This window comes from Pleurodeles waltl, chromosome 4_2 (genome assembly GCF_031143425.1).
Source record: "Pleurodeles waltl isolate 20211129_DDA chromosome 4_2, aPleWal1.hap1.20221129, whole genome shotgun sequence".
NCBI lineage: Eukaryota > Metazoa > Chordata > Amphibia > Caudata > Salamandridae > Pleurodeles > Pleurodeles waltl.
The window spans coordinates 412,748,758-412,764,588 of record NC_090443.1 but is presented as its reverse complement, the minus strand read 5'-3'; the positions used below and the strand labels follow the sequence as shown (position 1 = coordinate 412,764,588).

At 45.5% G+C, this 15,831-nt stretch overlaps 1 protein-coding gene across 1 annotated transcript in view; it reads right to left on the bottom strand.

The window, feature by feature from the left end:
* FAM78B (family with sequence similarity 78 member B) overlaps positions 1–12,914 on the bottom strand; it is a 135,753-nt gene extending 122,839 nt beyond the window's left edge. Inside the window, exon 1 of the mRNA XM_069231617.1 lies at positions 11,029–12,914. Coding sequence (XP_069087718.1) covers positions 11,029–11,291 — 263 coding nt within the window. The 5' untranslated portion in view covers positions 11,292–12,914. The remainder of the gene's footprint in view (positions 1–11,028) is intronic.
* Positions 12,915–15,831: the final 2,917 nt, after the last annotated feature.

Below are 15,831 nucleotides of genomic sequence, written 5' to 3'. Positions count from 1 at the left end.
CACCCTGAACCCTAAAACCTACCCTGTCCTAAAAACTACCCCGACCCGCCTTGAACCCTTAAACCTACCTGGCCCTGTCCTGAAAACTGCAACGACACCCTGCCCCGGCACCAAAAACCTACCCTGTCCTAAAAACTACCCCACTCTGTCCTAAAAACTACCCCGACCCCTCGCCCCTGCCCTAAACCTTAAAACCTACCCTCCCCTATCCCCAAAACTATACCACCTCCCCTCCCTAACCCTAAAACCTACCCTGTACTAAAAAACTACCCCACCCTGTCCTTAAAACTTCCCCCTCACTCTAAACCCTAAAATCTACCCCACCCTGTCCTAAAAGCTACCCTGAGACCCTGCCCTGAACCCTAAAACCTAACCCATCCTGTCCTAAAAACTACTCCGACCCCATGACCCCACTCTGAACCTTCAAATCTACACTGTCCTAAAAACTACCCAGCACTGTCCTAAAAACGACCACAACCCTGCCCTGGACCCTAAAACCTACCCTGCATTGTCCTAAAAACTACACGACCCCCTGTCCCCATCCTAAACCCTAAAATTTACCCTGTCCTGAAAACTACCCCACCCTGTCCTAAAAACTACCCCACCCTGTCCTAAAAACTACCCCGACTTCCCGCCCTAAATCCTAAAACCTACCCTGTTCTAAAAACTGCCCCTCCCTGTCCTAAAAACTACCCTGAACTCCCGCCCTGAACCCTAAAACCTACCCCTGCCTGTCCTAAAAACTACCCACGACCCCTGCCCCGCCCTAAACCCTAAAACCTACCCTGTCCTAAAAACTACCTCATCCTGTCCTAAAAATGACCCGGACCCCCCACTTCATCCTAAACCCTAAAAAACTACCCTGCCCTACCCTAAAAACTACCCTCATCCCCGCCCTAAACTTTAAAACCTACCCCACCTTGTCCTAAAAACTACCCTGCCCTGTCCTAAAAACTACCCTGCCCTGTCCTAAAATCTATCCTAACCCCTAGCCCCACCTTGAACCCTAAAACCTACCCCACTGCGTCCTAAAAAGTACCCCCACCCTGAACTCTAAAACCTACCCGCCCCGTCCTTAAAAATACCCCCACCACCCTCCCCCGCTCCACTTACCCAGCTGCAACGTTCCTCTCCCGGCTTTTACTGCTGTGTGCCTGAACCAGGCATATGCATGGTGGCTTAACCATGCATTTGCATGGATGGTTCAGGCAAGCATGGTAACACTTGAGTGGCTACGCTACCTGTTGCTCTGGCAGCGTAAAAGAGGCCGTTTCCCTTCTGGAACTCTCTGCCCCGTCTCCAGAGGCAAGTGGAACATCTAGCTTTCAGCCAACAAATAAAGACCTGTGTGCAGCACAGTGGATCACATCATAGTTCCACTCCTTGGCCAGTTTCTACAGGGCAGTTCCACTCCAACAAGCCTTTGGGTAACTGAATGTTATACAAATAAAGGAAGAAATAAATCCCTAAGAGGAATGGTTGTGTCCAGCCGTGGACAACTTCCTCATTGAGCCCATAGATTCAAGATATACTAGCGATGAGGCATAAAGTGGCCAAAAAATATTTGGTATAGCTTGCCACGTACCGATGAGTAATGGGGCCCCTTCCTTTGCAGCTTGATCAATATGGCTTAGCATCACATGGGGGCCCTCCTGAAATCACCAGTGCTTAATTTGTGCTGGTAGATGCAGGTGGTGGGCACCGACACTCATTTTTGAGACTGAGAATGGACTTTTAATGCTCAGACTTTGACCCTGAGCAGGAGGGAGAAAGGCAGAAAAGGGAGAAAGAATGAGGAGGAAGAGAAAGATATGAAAAACATGAAAAAGGAGGGAAGAAAAAGAACCTTCAAAAGTGAGGTAAAGAGAGTGCGGTGGACGAAAGAGGCATAAGGTTGAATCAAAACTAGGCACCCTTGGTATTCGGCAACGCCGCTATTTGGCAGCACTGGCACGGATATATTTTAAAAAACACTGGGCCCCCACACTTATATTTGTTTACAAATTAGGTACTGGAAATAATACATTTTTAAAATATCTAAAATACAGCATAGGTTTTTACACCGAAGAGGAACTGTTAAATCCGGCATTTCCATCACATTTGTGTCCTCTTATTTTACAGCATATTCATGCACGTCAACTAGCCTCACATCAGGGGATGCAGCACTAGAAAGACCATCCCATGTACTAAACATAGTTGCGGCAGAAGCTGACTAGATGAGAAAGACAGAGGCATAGACAGCAGCGGTATACTACAGATAGGACACCGCAAGAGCCGATCAACGGGCAGCAAAACTGGGAATGCATGCCAGGATGGAGTAGCGTGCATCCCATGAACTGCAGTTTTCAAGCTGCTTGAACTGGATCCAGGGATGCTCTCCCCACTCTATCTCAAATTCAAGGTGAAGTAGCTCATATAGTCACATACACCCACATTTGCCACTCATTCGTTCGGTGAAATACCATATTTCATCAACTCAACCACCAGACACGGTCAGTGACCAGACCCAAACATTTAGACTCTGATCATGGTCACTCCCTAAGAAAAAGCCTCTCTGCAAAATTACCTAAGAAATCTCTTTGCCAAAACCACAAAATCACGCAGGCATTGGCAGACCTAATGTGAACCAGAGCACCACTTCAATGCTTTCAGTGCTTATCTATTACACAGAGGGACAAAATCCCCGTATACATATCCCTCTCTAATTTTCTTATTACAGTCTAGGTGTGACATCACTACTCACCAGTGATACGAAAATGGCATAGCTGCTCAAGAGAAGAAATCACAGTTCAGGTAAAAGCAGAATTACAACGTGTTTAAACCTCAAACACACAAACTAGATTTTCAACTCTTCTGAACTGTTTTCCTGAAATGAATAGTTGGTAGCAGAAAGGAGACATTTATGGAAGCACGTTTGGATTTTTGCCAGGCTATATTTCATTGCACAAAAGCAGCACGCTCTCTGCATTTTATCCACAATATAAACTGTAGCTGCTCTTGAAGGTGGCTTGCATTAAACTGCATATACGTTTTTAAAATAAATTACTAGTAGTATGTTGGTGTGCTTCGGTATAGTTGCTCTGTGTGGTAGTGAAACTCCTCAGTGGCTTGCATTATCTGTACAATGTATGCAAAAGGTTATTTTATCCCATACATAAACCAAGAATGACTGTTCCATAAATGGTTATATGGTAATCTCTCGTGCATAACAGCGTTTGGGCGCCTTCTGCTTGCTCAGTAAGAGTTTAATAACAGGTCCTTGACTGTCTGCCTTAAGGACCTGCTTATTATCAAGGCAGAGTGCCTCTTTTGAAGAATAAAAGAGATGTTTTCAGACACAAGCGGGGGAGAAATAAAAGGTGATCCAGATTTACCTGACTGTCAGACACTTGTCCTAGTCTGACTTCATTCTTCATGATCTTCATAGCGTGGCTTTTCCACCCCAAAATAACAGCAATTCTGCATATTTCAGCACAGGGCTAAAACCACCTTAGAATAAATGCATCAAACTATCCTGCACCTGTGTGAAGTTTGGAGACTGTTTATTCCCGTAACTCTCTGCAGCCATTCTTAACCTGTGGTCCTGCCCCCAGGGGGTCCATGACGCCCAGTAAGGGTTGTGGGGGGGGGGTCCTCAGCTTCCAATAGTGACTCACTTGGGGTCCTGTATTCTAAGAATGATACAGGCGAAATCTCTAGATTTGAGTAATGATTAAGTAGTGCTCCACAGAAGTCAAAGAAGTCAAAAGTTAAGAACCACTGCTCCAGGAAAAGCCACTAGCAAACCATTAAGAATGGGATTACATGTTAAGGCCACAGCGGTGAAGGCTGACCCTTTCCCTGCTGGGGTGCATTCACATCCCTTTTGTCAAAGCTATTTTTTTCAACTCTCTGAGGACACCTAAGCATGGGTTCCTCCTCAGGTGACTTAACTATTTCTGCTTTAGGGACATTTATTTAAGACAAAATGCAAGATAAACCAAATAAACCCATTGCTAAAATCCAGTGTTGAGATCACTAAAAGGCAACTGAAAGAGATTGAGGTCTGCGACCTCTGAAACTGTGTTACTCTTGACAAGATTAAGAGTATCTGCTAGAAAGTTTGTGGTTAAAAAATGGATTCGATATTGTTCGGTGGTCTGGGGGTGTGCCTGGTTTCATGGTATATTTACCAGTGGTGGTAAATGTATAGCCAGTGTGTGCAGTCTCCAGCATACACGACCCGTACTGCACATGCACAGATGGAAAGCATAGCAGCCGCCCTGCAGGCATGTTTATCCCTACTTCAGCTCACCCAAAAATGAAAGCACATTACACCCCTCTTCCCTGTTGTCCCACAAAACAAAAAAGGAGAGATTCGACTGATCTACAATCCCAGAAAAATCTACCTACAAGATTACCAGTAGTAATAACTTGTTTTTGTATAGCGCTTACCACAACAGTCAGGTAGCTTTGAGGCGCTGTAATTAGTATGCGTACAGTGGCATTGACAGAGCTAACTCAATAGTACTCATTTGTAGTGATCCTGATAGAGTGAAACGCGGGGTCAACTCGGCTGGGATTTCAATATATGACACGTTTTGCAGTGCACGAACCCACGGAGCTATGCGATGGGAATGTACTGAACGGAGGCAGCGCATTCCAGCCACCGCCCATGTCTATGAGGCTTTAGATCCGTAAACTTGTAGGTTACTTAAAAATATGTGCTACTGGAGGCAGTACTTAGACTTACGCCCCTCCCCCCACTTTAACACAAGGTGCAACTCCTGTGGGTTGTTGCCTCGCATTTATGGCAGGAGGCAGGAAAGAGTGAGGAGACCTAGAAAACAAGGATTTAGCCCCCCTCCATCTCCACCTGTGGTAGGCACTTGTCATGTTGATAACTGTGAAGTGGAAAACCCTGAATTCTTGGATCTAAGCGGTCACCAGTTGACCTGTAGACAAGGCCACTGGAATCAGGCAATTATGCGGCATCTTCTGCATAATTATGCATGTGCTGCATTTGCCACATAGTCAAACAACTGCTCCATAATCGGCAGATTTCAACCAAAAAAAATGTTTCTTGTTCAAAGGGATCAAAAGTTACTAAAAACTCAGCGACGCTGTTGCTGCGCAGTGAAACCCCCTTCTTAAACGTTGACCAGTCACCTTTCTCTTGATATTTGCTGTATTTGAGTGTTAAACTGTACGTAATGCGGTGGAATACTTGCCCAGACCGTATTAACGCTTAAAATTGACAAAATAAGGAAGAAATACTGTCATAAAATGTGCCCTATTAAGCCTCATAAGTGGCCTTTTGTTGCCGCATAATTTAGAAAACCCTGCCACATAATGTGGTCCTCCTCGCTGCATAATTTCAGTGTTCCTGCCCTGAAGTAGCTCAAGAACGCGCCCTCAGCTCGGTCTGAAAACCACAACAATGATATCCGGCCACGCGGGGATTGCCTCGCTCTCACACAAGCCTGGATGTCACGCGCATACCTGGAAATGAACAGGATTAAAACTAGATGCATTCTCATCGCCAGCAGTTCCACAATGGGGGACATCCAGAGCTGGCTCTGCAACATGAAGCTGAACGGATTTGTTTACCTCCTCTCCACCATCACTAAAACCCAGAGTTACTGTGGCTCACAAAACGACCATCGCGTGAAAAAATTGAAACATTGTGCAGAGGGAAATCTATAATAATATATGCGTCCACATTATCTGCGGTGCTCATCAGTGGTATGGCAAAGGTTCCCCGGGGGCCAGTGGAAGCAGGAAAACCGCCCCCCTGGTATCAGTTGCATAGTAATACACAGCCATAATTGGAATGCAGAGGAGCCCTCTAGGCCAATGGGCCCCTGTGCCACCACACCTGTTGCACTACTGATAACTACGTCACTGGTGCTCGTGCAGAAAAGGTGGCGTAACATTGCACTAGTGCTTTGATGCAAAGGGGAGGCAGAGATGCCTTGCATGCAGAGTGCAGGCGAGTTTCACCCTTGTCTACAAACTCCTACGAGATGGCAGCTGGCAAAATGCAAGCTGCACAGATATGTAAATCTGCTTAAATTATACATTATGTGTGGGAATATCTCACAATATTCTTTTTGCCTTTTGTTTGCACCTGGTTTGGTTTGGCGCTGGGATCTCAAACAAAGGCCGTTAACGCTTTTAGTTGATTGGCTGGCCCTTCTCTGTTACACCCACTGTGCATTCATCACTAGGAGGGTTAGCCCCATGCAAAGAAAGGCGTTCCTGGTTCTACAGCCTTGCTGACTATCTTTTGCATGCAGAAGTTGATCACTGATGTCACTGACTTCCCTTTGTGTCACTCATCCAAAGCTTAGCGTTGGTCCACTGCTAAACTTTAGATAAGTTGGGCCCATTTCAGTTAGTTTCCCCATGGACAGTTGTCTCTTCTTCAAAACACAAATAACAAAGAAAACGCAGGACCCTGCTACAAATTCGCACGATAAAAACTTATTGTCCAAAATTAGGATTCAGAGCTGCCATCTAAGCTCTGATCCTCCCAGACCAATGTGGGCCAAAGACCCTCCTGGAGCTCCCGACTTGACCCCGATCTTTGTGCAAAGGGGTGTGCTAAATTCTTGTACACAGTTTCTGTGTAATAATGGGAAAGTCAGCAAAGTTATGTGAAATTATGCAAATGCAACTCCATCGTTTTGTGCTATATATTAGCGTGAAAAGAGTCCTCATGTATGTCAATTTGTGCAGTGAGGACATTTTAAATTAAAGAGAGTGAACAACAGCTGTTCACTTTCTGTATTCCAGTGCATTTGTGGTACATTTTTACCTTGAATAGTGCATTTCACTGTAAATATGTACAACAAATGGCGCATAATAACACAAAGCAGCGTAGTGGCTTAATGCCAGGAATTTTGTGTCGCGAGCTTAATGAAAAATTCCCAAAATATGCACCTTACATTCGTGTAATTTAAATTTTGCCCAAGCCTGCTTACGAAGATTGTCCTGTGGGCCACTGCCAGACTCCTCAATGGACAGAGACACAAGATCACAGCACTGGCCTCCTAACAAAGTGGATTGGCTGCCACTGAGGCCATGCATTATCTTCAAGAACTGCTTCTTCACCTACAAGGCAGTAATGAACAGGGACTAACTCATCTGGTCAAAAATAAACCACCACAGGAATCCAGTGTAACATAAGGAGAAGCGCTGAAATCCAGAAATATAGTTAAGTAAAGATCAGGACACAAACCTTTACACTCTATTCACCAAAAGACCTGATTAATGATCCGATAAAAATCAGACACAGAGGTGTTCAGAATTTATTGGATGTGATAATTATTCCATATTCAGATTTTTTTTGGACTAATGTGGATTTTGATACTTACCACACCAAAAAACGCATGTTCTCTTAAACACGTGGCCGTTTCCTTTTGTTCAATTGCAGGAGAACTGGGTTGCCAAAATTTAATAAAGAGTGCAATATTTTTTCAAAACTGGAAATTATTATTAGCGAGGCACATCACACAACTTTTAATTGTGATCTCTGTGCAAATAGGTGCTTACATGTGTATTGCAAGTTAATTAGACAGTTGTAAGCAGGACCTCATCTCTACACACATAAAGTGTGCTCCATCACTTCTTCCTTAACAAAAGGGACTAAGCCATTTTATTTTCATGAAACAGCTTCACAATCATTCATAGAAATCATTGAGGACATAATGTCAAGGGACAAAATATCGAAAGGTAAGTGCATATAGGCAAGTATAGATTTACTGTTCCTAACATCCCATCTATGTACATTGAAGACATATGTACTATATAGGTACATATATGTGGAGTTATGCGTTGAAAATCTAGACTATCTGTTGATATTTTAGTTTCGATATTCTGTCTCATCGATAGTTAAGTCGATATTCAGAGGGAACACCTCATAACTGTTCCCATACCCCTTCATAATGTACATTGCTCACTTACTAGGGTTATGCTTTCGAAATACCCAGTCCTATGCACTTTTAATCCTGGCTCCCCAATTGTACAAAATGTGTCTTCCTGAGCAAATCAATTTCCAAAAGAGCACTTACTGACAACTTCAGGAGCGCTTACATCACTGTTAGGATGTGTTTAAAAAAATGGAAGTTAGCAGCTGTGGATAATTCTAAATGGTAAAATGCCACCTGCACAGGATCACACCGCACTTTTCAAATATCATCTAAACTGGTAGCTAGGCAACTTCCACATTGTTCAAGAATAATTTTCAGGTTGGTTTTTGTTTTATTCTTGTCCTGAAAGTACTAAAGCATGTTCTCTGGATTGGAGGGGCGGAGGCACGCGCTCGGAATGGCTGCCACAACTTGATTTCACCTCGTGCCTCTTTTTTCTTCCACCCTACACTTCTAATCTCTTATCTTACTCTTGCAGGCTCTTTTTCATCCCTGCTTTCAGCTTCTGTCACTGCTTTCTTATGTTTCTATTTCTTCTGTCTCCATTTTCTGCTCTCCTCCCTCGCGGTGGGTCAAAGTCTGAGGATGAAAAATAAGTCTTGATCTATGAAACCAAGTGCTGTGCGGATCACTGGCAAGCACCAGCACAAATTAAGCCCTGCCCCACTCTTGTTTTTTCTGAATGACATCCCAACTAGGAGAGGTAACTGGTGAGGGCTGACAGAAACAAAACCTGCATTTTAGACTTTTCTGGGCTCGATATGACTTTTGGCCTCTTGGCATTGTCAAAGAGAGAGAAGACAAAATTCAGGTACAGTATCATTTAGCCTCGAGCGAACGAATGCCTGTCACGAGCTAAGCACAATCTGCATTTACATTTTGCACCTCGGTGTGCATAATGGTGCATCAACACATGCAAGATGGATGCATAACTCGTTTGGACATGTTACGCCCTCGTTTTGTATCATCTAGATATTACAGGGGTGCAAAAACATACTGGATATTGGGTGTTAATAGTATTAGGGTGCCTTTGTGTCTGTAGACAGGGCTACTGGAACTATGCGGTATGTGAGGCCCAATTTATGTGGCAGGGTTGACTAAATTATGCTACAAGAAAAGGCAAGCCATGCAATGTAATGTGGCATATTTTGTGACAGTATTTCTTTTTCTTTTTTATGTTGTCATTTTTTTACACAGGTTAACACTGTCTGGGAAAAGGTTTCACATCATTAGAACCAGTTTAACACCCAAATAGAGCAATAACCAACAGAAAGGGGACCCGTCAACTTGTGCAAAGTACCTTCTGCTGCACTGCAACTCGTGTCACTGGGTTTTAGTTACTTTTGAGCCAGTTGAGGTAGAAACATATTTTTTTGCTAAAATCGGCAGATTATGCAACAGATGCTGGATGTGGCAAATGCGACAAATCCATAATTATGCACAAAACCCTGTAGCCACAAAATCGCATAATTCCAGTGGCCCTGTCTATAGAGAACACTGGGGGCATTTTATCTGTTTATAAATAAAATACATGTCAGGATCTAGTATCACGCAATTAGATAAATTGGCACTTGTCTTTTATTTGACACCGCTGCTAGCCCAGGCATTCTGTACTTGTACTGTTGGGTCTTCGCAGTCTAATACTGTTAAGGTTTAAGGGGCAACGGGGCTGTAGCCAGTGCTTGAAATGGAAAAATAGAAGTACTGGTACTCTGTACCAAAGTACCTGTTTGTTTCTGAGAAGTGCAGGTACTCTTCAATTAAAATTAGGTTTTTCTTGAGAAGTGCGGGTACTCCCAAAATAAAAAAGTGCGGGTACTCAGTACCAGACAGTACTGGCCCATTTAAAGCACTGGGTAGCTATTAATACAGCAGGAGGTGCCGCGCACAGGGGCCCAAAAATCTGAGAGGCCACCTTACTCCAGTTATAGATGCATTTTAGTATCAAACCAGGCGATAGGGTGTTGGGGGATTCTCCTTGATTTAGGGCCTATGGCAAAGTTAGCATATCACTAGGCAGCACCCATGCCCTGAATAGTTGTGAATGTGAAAACACTTCTTTGAAGATTGTCCAGAAGCTTCAAATACCCATGAGATTTCCACTATTTACCGCGAAGTATCTGACCACTAGAGTTCACTATCAGAAAATGTTAGAATGCATGTGCATGCACACACTGTTGCACACCTCCCCCACACTTACAATGGATTAGGCTAAAAAATCTGACTACAAGTACCAGAATGCATTTGGAAGAGCAGCAGCGATGTCAAATAAAGTGTAAGCCTTGGAGTGTCCTGGCAGAGACTGAGATGGATTTCATGGAGACTTCTGTACTGAATGCAAAGAAGCGTTTTCAAAACCCATGTACACAGAGTCGGCAGAACTAGGGTAGAGCTGGAGACCAAGGACAGCAGGAGCTACGATAGATGGGGAAATGGTGGCCCTTTTCTGTTATATGCAACTTCCTACAAAACACGGGTATAAAAGGGGGGGGGGCGACAATTTAGGGGGGCCTGCGACCTTTCAGGGAGGCCCTTCAGTTCAATGCCAATGAATATCTGTGAGATATGGGAGACGCAGGAGCCCCTATTGACATTCTGCAGAGGGGCACATGATTTTTCCTTAGACCATTGCCACATAGTGAATAATCAATGATAGAAGAACAAAATGAATGAATCTCCCACCCCTTCCTTCACTTCTCAGTGCCCGTATTTTTATTACCGTGTGATCATGAATTTCTAGAAGCTACCCGGTTCTCGCGCAGGTGCGCTGGCTGCCCACCCTTGACCCCAACAGATTCGTTGTCTCCCTGCCCTTGTCAAACCTAAAACGGCTTCATTAATTCAAGCGGCGGTGGCAGTTTTCCAGGTTGTCCTGAGGTGTGGGTGTGTGTGTGGTGAGGGAGCGAGTGTGCACGCTGCATGCATGAGGGGGTGGTGGTGGGGTGGGGGGTCATGCATTATGAATTGAGTATGGAGCCCAGCCCCCTCCCCAGGCATGCAGTGAGGGGAAGCACGTGCACGACGACCGTTGGAGCGCTTTTCATATTTCAAGAGGGTGGGGGAGGGGGAGCTACACGACTACAAGTCTGAGAGGGACCAGCGCGGCTTTGCTTACATGCCCAGGTCGCTGTAGGTGTTGTAGAACTCCATCTGGTTGCAGGCTTGGATCCAGCCCACCACCCAGGTCTCATTCCTGGGCACAGGGGGCATGACCACCCGGGCGGAGGCCTTGAAGTAGGGGGTCTTGTACCTCAAGACGATGGGCGAGGTCTCCTCGATGACGGTGGGGCAGGGGTCAATGGTGGCCAATACGTCATACACCACGATGTTCTCACGCCGGATCCGTGTTTTGCAGGTGATGCTCTGGATGCAGCCCATGGCGTGGGGGTGGGGAAGAGGCCAGGGGGGGTGGGCGTCCACGCAACCTGGCTGAGCAATGGCATCAAATCCCCTCTGAAATGGTCAGCATCCTAGGGGCGGAAAAAAAACCAAAAAAATCCTGCAGATGATTGAACATAAAGACAGTGTTGCCTTTTCAGCAGAGGCAAAGGTTCAGTTGTGGGCCGTTCTTGCAGTTCCTGGGCCACTCATCGTTGGTGTCCAAGAGCGGTGTCCTACAGCGATCGAAGTTCCATAACCTTGTCTTAAACGATTGGCGCTCCACATCGATGTCGCACAGAGATCAGCTTTCAAGACCTTGGTGTTGTAAAAAATGTGATCAAAGACCCGTGTCTCACAGTGATTTCAAAGTCTAAGCCTTAACAGACATCGGAATTCAAGGTCAATGTTGTAATGACATTGAATTCAAAACCCAAGTCTTATTGAGAAAGTAATGCAAAACCAACGCCTTATCGAGATCGAAATTCAAACCCCATTCCTTATGAGGGTCCAGGATCAAAGAGCCATGTATTACAGAGTTTCTGAATCTTTATCAATATCTTATCAAGATCTGAATTCAAAACCCATGACTTATATGGAGTGGGATCAAAGACTCGTGCCTTACAGGGATCAGGATCAAAGACCTGTGTCTTAGTGAGTTTCGGACTCTGTCTTATCGGAATTCAAGAAACAGGTCTTATATAGATCGGGATCAAAGACCCTTGCCTTATAGAGATTAGGAATCACTACCAGTGTCTCACCAGAATCGAAACTCAAAACCCATGCCTTAAAGGGATCCGAATCAAAGAGCCAATTCTTACAGAGACAAGGAATCAATGTCAATGTCTTATCGGGATCGAAATTCAAAACCCATGTCTTAAAGAGATAAAAGACTTGTGTTTTATAGAGACCAGGAACCCACGCCTGCCTTATTGAGATCGGAATTCAAAACCCATGTCTTATAGAGATCTGGATCAAAGATCCATGTGCTGTAGACATCAAGACCCTACGCCAATGTCTTATCGAGATCGGAATTCAAACCCCATGTCTTATAGGATTGGGATCAAACAGCCATGCCTTAAAGAAGGCAGAGATCCATGCCAGTCTTTTTAAGGGTGGAATTCAAAATCCATGCCCATTGGAGAGTGGAATTAAAATGCCAAGTCCTGTAGGGATCGGGATTAAATGGCCATGTCCTGCAGGAGTCGGCAGTCCCACCTGCCCTTTCCGGAGTCCTCCACACAGCCCCATCGAGGGACACAGCCGCACCTAGTGGCCGGGCGCCGGCCTCGCCTGTAGGAGGGGTCCCCGGTCGTCAAGCCCCACCGGGCAGGCAGAAGGGACGGTCGCGGCCGGAGGCATGAGAAGCGTCAGCGAGACGGGCGATGGAGCCGAAGATGCGAGCCGGCTCGGTCTCTCGCCATCTACAGTCTCCCCGCAGTGGCAGCGGGGCTGGGCGAGGGAGCCCTGAGCTCCGCGCATGATCTATAATTAGAGGCGCATTCTGACGACCCCGACAGCCAGGCAGGGTGGGACGCCCCCGCAGCCTTTCATCGACGCCCGGCCCTGGTGCAGCCTGGCGTGAATGGGATGCCGCTGCCGCTACAGAGCTCGGGCTCCTCCCTCCCTGCAATCGGTCCCTCCCCCCTCCCCGGAGCGTTGGTTAATGCGCCCAGAGGACTCCTGTAACGTGTAGTAGTAGTGCGCTGCTTGCAATCCGAGTAAGATAGCAGCGTCGGGTAATGCGCCTGCTGCGAAGTGCTGTACGCAACCTGCAGTTCAGATAGTCCAGCCTTAGGGAGACAGTTCGGCAGGTAATGCACCTACTGCACAGATGTGGGTAAATGCGGGTCGAAGGCTTCAGACCCTTTCCAGAAATTCATTTGTGCGTACCCCTGCTGCCTGTTACCTTATGCTTCATGGCACTAGATGCTGCTGATATACTTATCTAGGATAATTCACTTGCAGCACTGACTTGTATCGGAGTAATTCTCAGTGGTGTAGCAGGTGCAGTGGCACCGCAGCCCTCAGGAGTAAGGACTCCTGATTATGTTTGCATGTTACGATCTAGCCAGGAGTTCGAACGGCCCATTTTTCTCTCATGCAGTTGGGTTCATCGCTCTCTTGCTACGACACTATATGAAACCTGTTGGTCTTACATTCCAGTCCAAGTAAAATACGTTGGCTGAATGTTGTTGCTGAAGAGACTTGCATGCTTTTATAGCCCACACATTCGAATCTTTGTGGTACTGACTCTGCCCTTCATCCTTCAGAAGTTGATAAATGGGCGCTGCAAAGTTGGGCAATGAGACCGTGTATATTTTGCAATAAAAATGACGAGATCTAAAAAATAAAACACACACGTAGAAGTACAGTAGACAGAGGCTTACAGAAGAGAGCAGCAGGGTAGAAGCCAAAACCACCGGGTGGCTGAGCAGCTTTTGTCCCCTCCAGGCTGCTGTAATCTGCACTGAGCCCATAAACTCCCAGGCCCTTCCCACCCCACTCGCCCTTGCCATAGCGCAGTCTATTTATAAGAGATGGCGTTTTATCTCACAAGAAAAGAAACAGAGTCAGTGAGCAGTAGGGCACAGGCATGTGTGTTTAATATCCTCAATGTGTTTGTGTGTGAACAAACACACATGCTCATAAACATATGTATGTGCATATATTTACATATATATATATTCACTTAAAAACAAAGGTTACAGGAACATTCTAGTTAGGCTCACATTTTAAACATATAAAACCATAAAAATTCAGCTGTTAGAGTTATTTCAGCTGTTAGAGTTATTTCGAGTAACTATTACTCATGCCCGAAGGTATCTGTAACTCGCTACCCCGCCATGCACAGTTTTCTCATCAATAATTTTACTGCAAAGGTTACCATGATATTATCAATGATGTCATAGAAGATATAATAAGTGATATAATATCTGGGGTAATTAGTAGAGCATGGCGATGGTGCAAGTTATAGTTACCTTAGGGAACGAGTTATAGTTACTTGAATTAACTCTAACTATAAAAGCTTAATTTCAATGGTTTTGTACGTTTAAAATGTTAGCCTAACTATAACGTCCCTGTAGCCTTTGTTCTTTAAGGGAATTTACTTGTTTTTTTAAATTCTAATTCCTAACTATAACACCCATGTAACCTTTGTTTTTTCAGTGAATTTCTGTTTTTTTAAAAGTAAAGCAATTTTAATTATATGTTAATCCAAACACTGCCGCTCACGGCCAGGCCCTGCGGCCAACCCCCTATAACCACCCAACTCCGCACGACCTTTGACCATGTGTGCAGTGTGCACTGGCCGCAGGCCAGGCCTTGCAGCCAACCCCCTATAACCACCCATCCCTTTGGACATGCACTGCGGGGGTTGGGTATCACCAGTAGTTGACGAGAGAACCCACTTGTCATAGTCACTACATGAGATGTTTCGCTCAAAAAAATCAGGGATGGAAACACCTCCATCAAGGTTTACAGATACGTTTACAAGGCAAAATGCAGAGAAAAAACAACTGCTTTGCCTCTACCATGCACAAAGCATTTGGATGATTAGTATTTTACAGAAGCAGAGGTACAACTTGATCATCTGCTTTGTTTATATCTGTGAATGCTTCCCATTGAGGTTTTATTTCTGTGAAATTAGCATCGTGTCAGAATGAATCCTGCCCTGCATATTTATCCAAGAAGAGGCCGGCATCTTGTGAAGAATACCTACCCAACTATAGTACTTTGTACTAGCTAATTAGTAAGTGCTACTTCGTTGGGTAAATGTATAGTACATCTCCTACACTATAGTCACATAAAGGATGCCAAGGTAATGTCTCCAGTGACATGTGTCTGTAACTTTGCCATTATGATTGTACCTTGAGCGTGTTCATCAGATAACTTTATAGGGTGAAACTGTGTAGAAAACACATTTGGATGATTTCTACTTTGAAGAACCAAGTGCTTCTGTTTTTTTTGCAAGAGACCACAGTGGGCGCCTCAAGCCCCCCAAGGTCCCAGCTGACTCCCTGCCTCCTGCGGGAGCAGGCATTTCTCCTGCACGCAGAGAGCTGCTGTGAATGCAGCTTCCTGCATGCAGGGGCAATACTTTCATCTCTTTCCCTGTCCCCATGTTTGCGGGCAGGGAAAGAGATGAAATCTTCACCTTCAGCAAGTGGGAGCATTTTAAAAGCTCACACTTGCTGAAAGAGGAGTGTTTGTTTTTGCTTGGTGGGAGCTATCACAGCACTCGCCAAGCAAAAGCAAACAGCTACCTCCAGAGGGTAGGCACCTTGGGAGGTAGAAGGAGCCAGCCTTGGGGTGTGACTGTCCTCGGACCATTTATGGCTCTAGGAGGGGGGCTGCAATGACCCCCTCTTTTAATTGTCAGGGGCCAGCCCCAGGGAGGTGGTGGTGCCCAGGCCCGGGGGGGGGGTTCTGTGCTGCCCCCTCATAATTTGTTTCAGCTCCGGGGAGGTGGCGGTACCTGGGGACTCCCTGTGCCCCCTCCCATATCTAATGTTGTTGCTGCAGGGACGTGGTGATCCCT